Source organism: Rhinopithecus bieti, unplaced genomic scaffold (assembly GCF_001698545.2).
Source record: "Rhinopithecus bieti isolate Rb0 unplaced genomic scaffold, ASM169854v2 scaffold_16180, whole genome shotgun sequence".
NCBI classification, from domain to species: Eukaryota; Metazoa; Chordata; class Mammalia; order Primates; family Cercopithecidae; genus Rhinopithecus; species Rhinopithecus bieti.
Genome location: NW_016808502.1, coordinates 1,235,432 through 1,244,329, shown reverse-complemented (window position 1 = coordinate 1,244,329; position 8,898 = coordinate 1,235,432). Strand labels below are relative to the sequence as shown.

General features: G+C 51.8%; 1 protein-coding gene across 1 annotated transcript; it reads left to right on the top strand.

The window, feature by feature from the left end:
• Positions 1–2,470: 2,470 nt before the first annotated feature.
• Positions 2,471–4,032, top strand: GADD45G (growth arrest and DNA damage inducible gamma). The gene is made up of 4 exons (XM_017886791.1): positions 2,471–2,653; positions 2,910–3,011; positions 3,145–3,358; positions 3,447–4,032. Exons 1-4 carry the CDS (start codon positions 2,601–2,603, stop codon positions 3,555–3,557), a joined length of 480 nt encoding a protein of 159 aa, XP_017742280.1. The 5' UTR covers positions 2,471–2,600; the 3' UTR covers positions 3,558–4,032.
• Positions 4,033–8,898: the final 4,866 nt, after the last annotated feature.

The following is an 8,898-nucleotide window of genomic DNA, read 5'->3' as shown; positions in this document are numbered from 1 at the left end:
ATTTCCAGCATTTCCTGGAGACCTGTAACTAATACATTAAAAAAAAAATGTTTAATAGTAGGCTGGGTGAGGTTGCTGATATCTGTTATCCCAGCACTTTGGGAGGCTGAGGTGGGTAGATGACGAGGTCAGGAGTTTGAGACCAGCCTGGCCAACATGGTGAAACCCCGTCTCTACTAAAAATACAAAAATTAGCCGGGCGTGGTGGCACACCTGTAGTCCCAGCTACTCGGGAGGTCGAGGCAGGAGAATCGCTTGAACCCGGGAGGTGGAGGTGGCAGTGAGCCGAGATCCGGCCACTGCACTCTGCCTGGGCGACAGAGCGAGACTCCATCTCAGAAAAGAAAAGAAAAGTTTAATCGTTTTAGAAGAGTAATACCTATGTTCCAATCACTTAAAATTAACATATTTTATCCAATCAAGGCATATCATCATTTTATACACCAAGAAAGAAAGAAAAGAAACTAGCGAACAAACGGGGCCTAATGCCTCCTGGCCCCGCTTCCACCTACGCCCCCGTCCTTAGGAGACACCTTTGGAGTTCAGAAATGCTAGGAGAGCAAGTTCTTCATTCTTACAATCCAGGATGGGCCGGGCTTTTGCAGCTCTCCTCTGCCTGGAAGCCGCTGGGAGGCGCAAGACGCCAGTTTCTCACTTTGGCAGAAGTGCCTGCCTGTAAGCGCAGAATGAAAACTTCCCCATAACAAGTTCAGAAGTACCTTGTACATTCACCACCCACGTGAAGAAAGCCTGAATGAAAGGAACAAAGAAAGCCTCGGCGTTGTTTACTTTCCCATTATTGCCCCAGTCTTGCGGCAGGGTCCGGGTTTCCATCCACTCCACCCGGCCCGCCACTGTCCCGGCCAGTCTCCAAGGCCTCACCCAAAAAAGGGGAGCATTGAGGTGTCCCCAGCGCGCCTTTCCACGTAGAACAGAAGGCGCAGACACCAAAAGTGCTGCGGTCAGAGGGTGAATCCTCTGAAAGTGCCAGCGTGTATGGTCAAGCGGCAGCAACCTCTAGCCTATTAAACTCTTTCAAGATCTCTTCCAGACTTTTATTCTATTGCCGGAAAAAAGGCTTTTTACATATGCGTATTTAAGTAATTAAAATATTTCAACACGACATAAGACGTAGCGGCTCTTACTCCATCAGTACTGGATGGGAATCTCCTTTTGCCCTCTACTCCCCAGGGTAACTGCAGCCCCACCTGAATGCGTTTTGGAGCCCTTACTGGGGTTCCTATTAATGCGCAGCTTGGACAGGGCTCAGTGGGCCCGGCCGGGCAGCTCAGTGGCCGACCCCCTCCACCGCCCTTCCCCCGCGCCAGGCCAATGCAAGGGTGTGTGTGTTGGGGGTGGGGAGGAGAAAAGGGATTCAGGATCTTTTTAACCTGCCTGTAGATGGCGCCCCGGGAAAGAGATTCCAAACTACATTCCCCAAGCTCCAAGGGCCGCAGCCGCGGGGTCCCGGCCAGAGGGCGTCCAGTCGCTAAGACTGCGCAGCAGCTCTCCGTTCTTCCCAACTCGCGCGGCTGCGCGGCACCCGTGCGAGGAACGGGTGGAAGGGAATTACATGTAGCAGGGCCAGTACAGGCGGCGCGCACTCAGGGACCACGGAGTGGCACTCAGCCTCGACCCCACGCGCCAGGCAGCCCGGCGACCCCCACGCGCGGCGGGGGCTGCCCACCCCACCCGGCGGCAGGTGGACAGTGTTGCTATGAAGAGAAAGCCTCGATTGTCCCTACTGCAAACCGCCACACGCCAGACCTCTGCTATTGTGCGCCCTCCATAGAAATGCAAACGAGCGGCGTGCGCCGGCCGCAATCTGCTCGCCCCCGCCCGCCCCCCTCTCCGGCGCCCTGCCGCTCTCGGCCAAGGGCGGGGAGGTGGGGTAAGATCTTCCAGCTACTACTCAATGTACACATTGAGTATGCCTGGCAGGCATTACCAGCGTGCTCCGGACGCTAGTGGTCAGCTGCAGGGGGCTGTGCCTACTGCCTTTTGCAAGCCTTTAACTGGCGCTGTTTTTACCTTAATTTCCTGCTCCAATGCAAAAGTCTCATAAACTTCAAATTAAAGAAAAGAAATAGAAAGATAGCAATAAAAAATGGAAATAAAATTCCTTTTGATTCTATAAAGGTGCTTTTCGCAAATTGCAGCATCATATTAGCAACAAGGTTTTGTGGATTGGTTTTTTTTTTTTTTTTTTTTTCTTTTTTTTTTTTATGATTTCAAAAAAAAAAAAAAAAAAAGCCAGGCGAGATGAAATCTGCAGGCTCCAGTCTGCCTGGTAACACCCCAACAAAAGCGGCAGATTTGAGGCATTGTCATCCCCCGCACCCCTCCCCACGTGGCCTTCTGGCACGAGCCGCGGGCTCGCCGTCTCATTTACATCAGAAAGCGGGTGCCGGCCAATAGGCGCGCAGCCTCGCGCCAGCTGGCGGCGCCGCACCCACCAGCCTATATAAGGACGCGCAGCGTAGCCCGGGCGCACTCGCTGGTGGTGGGCGCGCCGTCCTGAGCTCTTGGTCTCAGGGTGTTCGTCCGCGTCCCCTCCGCGCTCTCCGCTTGTGGATAACTTGCTGCTGTTTGATCGCACTATGACTCTGGAAGAAGTCCGCGGCCAGGACACAGTTCCAGAAAGCACAGACAGGTGGGTTTCAGGGCGCTGAGAAAGCGGCTGGTCAGTCGGCGACCGTCTGGGTTCTCCAGGGTGGGAATCCGCGGGATAGGAGCCGAGCCCGGGGGTGCGGGCGTCAGATCCGGGTTGGAGAGCCGGAGTGCGGGCGCCGAGCCGGGATTGGAGTGTGGTTGGAGTTGGGGAGCCAAGGGTGAGTCCCCGTGGCCGGGGCTCGGGATTCCGCCGCGCCCCACGGCCGTCTCCCGCTCACTGGCTGGCTCCTCCGCAGGATGCAGGGTGCCGGGAAAGCGCTGCACGAGTTGCTGCTGTCCGCGCAGCGTCAGGGCTGCCTCACTGCCGGCGTCTACGAGTCAGCCAAAGTCCTGAACGTGTAAGTGTAGACGCGGCCCAGGCTGGGAGACAGGGGCGGGGATGAATGGCGAAGAGACCGGCGGATGGGAGGGGTGGCGGCGAGAGAACTTGGCTCGCCGGTTCTGACCTTGGTCCCGGTCTTGCCCTCGCAGGGACCCCGACAATGTGACTTTCTGCGTGCTGGCTGCCGATGAGGAGGACGAGGGCGACATCGCGCTGCAGATCCATTTTACGCTGATCCAGGCTTTCTGCTGCGAGAACGACATCGACATAGTGCGCGTGGGCGATGTGCAGCGGCTGGCGGCTATCGTGGGCGCCGGCGAGGAGGCGGGCGCGCCGGGCGACCTGCACTGCATCCTCATTTCGGTGAGTATAGCCTCGTCCGGTGCCCGCCCCGGTGCAGTTCCCGCCTCGGCCCGCGGCCAGCCAGGCTGACCCTGCTCTCTCTCCGCAGAACCCCAACGAGGACGCCTGGAAGGATCCTGCCTTGGAGAAGCTCAGCCTGTTTTGCGAGGAGAGCCGCAGCGTTAACGACTGGGTGCCCAGCATCACCCTCCCCGAGTGACAGCCCGGCGGGGACCTTGGTCTGATCGACGTGGTGACGCCCCGGGGCGCCTAGAGCGCGGCTGGCTCTGTGGAGGGGCCCTCCGAGGGTGCCCGAGTGCGGCGTGGAGACTGGCAGGCGGGGGGGGCGCCTGGAGAGTGAGGAGGCGCGGCCTCCCGAGGAGGGGCCCGGCGGCGGCAGGGCCAGGCTGGCCCGAGCTGAGGACTCTGCAAGTGTCTGGAGCGGCTGCTCGCCCAGGAAGGCCTAGGCTAGGACGTTGGCCTCAGGGCCAGGAAGGACAGACTGGCCGGGCAGGCGTGACTCAGCAGCCTGCGCTCGGCAGGAAGGAGCGGCGCCCTGGACTTGGTACAGTTGCAGGAGCGTGAAGGACTTAGCCAACTGCGCTGCTTTTTCAAAACGGATCCGGGCAATGCTTCGTTTTCTAAAGGACGCTGCTGTTGAAGCTTTGAATTTTACAATAAACTTTTTGAAACAACCTTATGCTCTTTATTGAGGGTAGGGGATCTTTGTGTCGGGGGAGGTGGTGTGCAGGGTTTCAGAGGATTGCTGGAACTCCGTGGAACTGATGGCACCTGTTCCGTCTTCCTGTCGGGCAAGAATGACAGGCTCCTACGCGCTGGCAGAGGGAGGGCATGCTGCCCAGTGCTAGGGTACAACTTGAGCCTGGCTCCTACTTTTCTCCTTTTAGGAAGATTTTAAACTTGCAAAATAGGAGCATACTTGAGAAAAGACATCAGTGCAGCAGCTGAAGTCTTGCCTTCCAAGGCGATAACAGTGACCTCTGCCTCCCCTCCCCCTCCCTCGGCCCTCCTCCCCTCCCTCCCACAGCTGCTTATCGGAACAGCTTGCCGGAGGCCGCAGGCTTTCCTGCACAATGAGCATTGCCTTCTGCAGGCCCTGCCCTTTGTGGTCCCTGAGGACGGTGGCAGGCTGCTCCTGCTCTTGGGGACTTTTTCCTCTTAGATGCTCTGACACAAAGCAATGCTACAAAGGTATTAATACCAAATATGACATTGATGACTGCATTTAAGTATGAGTCATTACTTTGTCATAGCTGTGATCGAACTTGGAAGATCTGAGAAAAAATTGGAAGGCAGCATCTATATAAATAGGCATGAGCAATTCTGAGGGGGCCTGGCATCTGCTATCTACTATTTTGAGTGTTCTCTGCCCACATCAGAGTTACGAGGATTGCTGCTATTCACAATTCCGTTTAAAGACTCATAGGAAAAAAAAATTAAATATTTTAAGCCAAGACTTTCTTTAAGAAGGAACGAGGGGGAAATGTCCTGATCGAATCAATCTTTTTTATGAGACAATATGGCTTGAGTTGGTTCTGTGTCTGACTAGCTGTTTCAGCAGGGGAAATACATGTGGGGCCCTTGTGCTCTCAGCTAGGCTGCCAAGCAGGCTGAGCCTTCTGGAAAAAGGAGGTGTGGTGTGCTGTCTTCAGTCCTTGGGGTGGCTGATTTACCTTGTTGAGTGCCACTTCCTAAAATTCTCTCCAAATTACAGGAGCATTCTTGAGGTAACAGGAAAACTGTACTGAATTACTCTTCTTGTGATGAAAGCATCCTGTTTTCCATTTATCAGCTCCTAAAAACATCTGCTGCTCAACGGGACAAAAGCCCAGATAAAAAGTTCAGTTGTGTTTGTGCCCAATTTTCATGACTATTTTACCTATTTGCTGCTTGAAATCTTAAGGTTTTCTTATTGAGGTAGTCTTGGGGTGGGCCTGTCTACCAGTCTGTGTTCCGGCAAAATGACCAGAACATGCTATTGTAAACACAAAGTAAACATGATTACTTTAAAATGGACCCTTAAATGAGTAAATTCAGCAGAACATTGTACAGATCAGGTAGGCAGACCCTCCTGTTGGCCAAGCAAGCCTTGCAGAACATGAGGTTGCAAGCCCTTGGTTTTTTGATTAGAACTTGTTGTGAGGCCACCTGTTAGAGCTCCAGAATTTGCAGGGGAAAAAAAAAAATGCGTGATGGAACACAGTGCCATGCCCAAAAGTTGTGCTAAACTTTTTTTTTTTTTTTGATGAACTGGTGTTTAATGCTATTAACATGAGCTAACCCAGAAGGCAGATAATAAAATGTCCAGTGTTTATAAACACATAATTGCGTTTAATACTTCCAACAACCCTAAGTGATCATGCATATATAAGCCCTCAATGCATGGTAATTGTCACTGCATATGTGTTGAGGTGACCCAGAGAGACAAGCACAATGCCTGGCATCTGGAAATCACTGAATGAATGTTAATGACAGTAATACTTAAAAGCTAATGAAGACATTTGTCTCAGAGCACAGAACTCCAAGTGAACTAGTGGGTTTTGGACCAGCCATCTGGTTTCAGGACCAACACGTTGCTGTCATGAACTTCCAGGTGCTGGAGCACTTGCAGCAGGTTTATTTTGGAAAGAAGACTATTTTCATTAGATAACTTTCTACGTTTATAAGTTATATGTATTCATTGGAGGAAAATTGTAAAATACATAACCATTAAAGAAATAAGTAAAAGCACCTGTAATTGACCATCAGCAAGTTTTGGTGTATTAATATTTCCTTCTGAACTCCTATTTTTCCTCTTACATATCCTGTAACATACATAAGCACACCCAACAGTTTTTAAGAAGCTGTATTTGGCTCAGTCTGCATTGGATTTAGTTACCATCTCCTTTTCATTAACATGCTATTACAGCCCACATATATCCACATGACCTTGAGACAGGGCTTGTCTCTGCTTTAGCAGGCTCCAGTGTCTGGGTGAAAATACACATTCCAGCCTGAGATCCAGCTGGAGCATCTTCTTTACCTTGCAGCCCTCACTAAACTAGAAAGATGACTGCTGTTTGCAGGATTTTAAGTGTCTCATGTCTAAAAGCTTTGCCACCCCAGAGAAATGGAAGTAAAGCATGCTTATTTTAATTTTTTTTTTAAGTTTTGCATATTATCACTGTAAAAATTGGTGCTGGCAAAGCACCTGTCATGAAGATGAAATGGATACAGAATGACAACAGGAGCAGCTTGGAGAGTCAGCCATTCCTTGCCCACACCCAGCATTGTCCACACAGGGAGCTGAGGTCTCCTTGTTCCTCTCCTGGCAAGATGATAGGACAAAATGATCTCAGATTTATTTTATTTTTAAGGGCTCTAATTCTCTGTGTTATATATTTTATTAAACCATTAGCCTCAATAGTACACTGTGTATTGGTTTTGAAGCCACTTGAGAAAAAATAAAAAAGGAATTTTTCAGAGGAAAAGCAAGGATGTTGGCAAGGCGTGTAGGGTCAGCACAGTAAACAGATACTCAATTTTGCTTTTCAAGATTCTTGTGTTTTCAGTTGCTTTTCTAAGATGCCAACCCCTGTACTCTTCATTTGAGTCCGCCCTCCAAAACATCAAAAGGGAATTGTCTTTCCACGGTCACAACGGAGAGTTTATGATTTAACTGGGGGAAATGAGACGTGATCCTGCGTGGTGCACCCGAGCTGCGAGCCGCCCCCGGAGGAGTGGCCAAGTTTGTGTGAAGGGCCAGCTGGAAGCCTCGGGGTATCTGGAATGACCACACGGCTTTGAATTCTGTCCTAGTGCAAACTTACATTTGGTTTTTAGGTCTAGCTCAAACTTTCCTTCTTTATCAACTAGAATAAAATTGCCCAATAATTTCACTTCTTTCATCAACTAATAGTGTGTGAGTAAAGTTCACCCACACAGGGTGGCAGAGTCTAGATACTGGGAGCAGGTGGCTGCACCACGAAGATGCGTGGCTTCTTGCCTACTGATGCAGCAGAGGCCTTTCAAACCTCTGTGAGCTCCTCATGCTGGTAAGACAGGCACTGCCTTGGGCTGCTGGGCTTCAAGGGTGGGATATAGGCTGTCTACTGTGTGGTTCAAGCATTCATTCATTCATCCCCTCATTAATTCAGCTGGTATTTCCTGAACACATGTGCTGTGCCAGGCACAGTGCTAGGCATGGCTTCCCCACTGATCCTTGCCTGCCTGGAAGGTCCTGACAGCATTGGGTTGAGCCCATGGCTCCGCATTCCCAAGCCCATGTCTCTTATTCATCCTGCCTAGAAAACACGGAGAGGACAGGAATGAGAAAGGTGAGTGTGGGGACACCGCTTCCCATACCAATTGCTAATTTTATGAGACTCTCACCGGCCAACTAAAAAATATGTCACAGTTGGCGTTCCATTACCTTTTGGCATCAAAAGCACCCTCTGCTTCTTTCCTTCTCGTCATCTACCATTTATTTCTATCCCTTTGATTTTTCTCCAGTGCAAGCCTGCCCAAGCTGGGCCTTGTGCTTCCCTCCTGAGTACTGCTAGTGGCTTCCAAAGACTGCTTTCCAATTCTACTTCCCTCCCCACAGCCTTCTCTCCTTCTTCCTTTCTTTTGCCTCCACCTCCACTTCCGCTCTTCCTCCTTGTCCATTTTTCCTCCCATCCTTCCCTTCCTTCCCCTTTCTTTCTCCCTTTCCCCTCCACCTTCACTTCCATTATGGAGCTCCTGCTGTGCTCCCAGGAGCTGGGCCTGGCCCCAGCTCTCTGGCCTGGCCTGGGGCTCTCTCCAGTTCCCTTCCATCCACTTAGTATCCCAGATCCATCCCCTCACACTTGCCAGGCCCCGAGCCTGTTTAGAGGTCCAGCGGACACCTTGTCTGACTGAGCCCAAGTCAGTCTCTGCCCAGGGTCTGGCCTGGTGCAAAGAGCCATGCACACCCTCGCTCGTTCCATGCTTTTCCCTGGGGGCCAAAGTCCTGACCTTTGAGGTGGGCCTGTGGATGGATGACTGGGGCTATGATAACAGTGATGAGGAGGTGAAGTTCCCCAGTGAAGAGAGTGTCACAGCCTGTGCAAACATGGGTGGGATCCACGTATCCCAGCGTGCCCAGGGTGCAGTGCTCTCTCTCTTCTAGGTTTCTCCATGCACTGTCCATGCTCTGCTTCTGCCCCTTCCATCCCTGTCCTCAGGGTCCAGCTCTTTACTTTCACCTACCTGAGTCCCATACTTTTAGGGATGCTGGTGTAGGCTTGGGGGTAGCAGGAAGGCACCTGGTCAGAGGAGCTGCTGGTATAGGGGAAAGCATGTGACTCCTTTGGGTCCAGCCCAACCAGCATCTGTGTCCTGGGCCATGGCCAGAGGGAGCTCACCTGGGCTTCCTTTTCCATCTTCTTGACTCTCCCTAAATCCCTCAGAGCATCAGAGAGAGTCCAGAAGTTGTTCATCTTGGGTGGAAGGGAAGAGAGTCTGGGGGCTGGCTAGCTTGCTGGGGAGGATGAGGGCCACCTGCCACCATCCCTGAGACCATAATCAGGCAAGTGGTA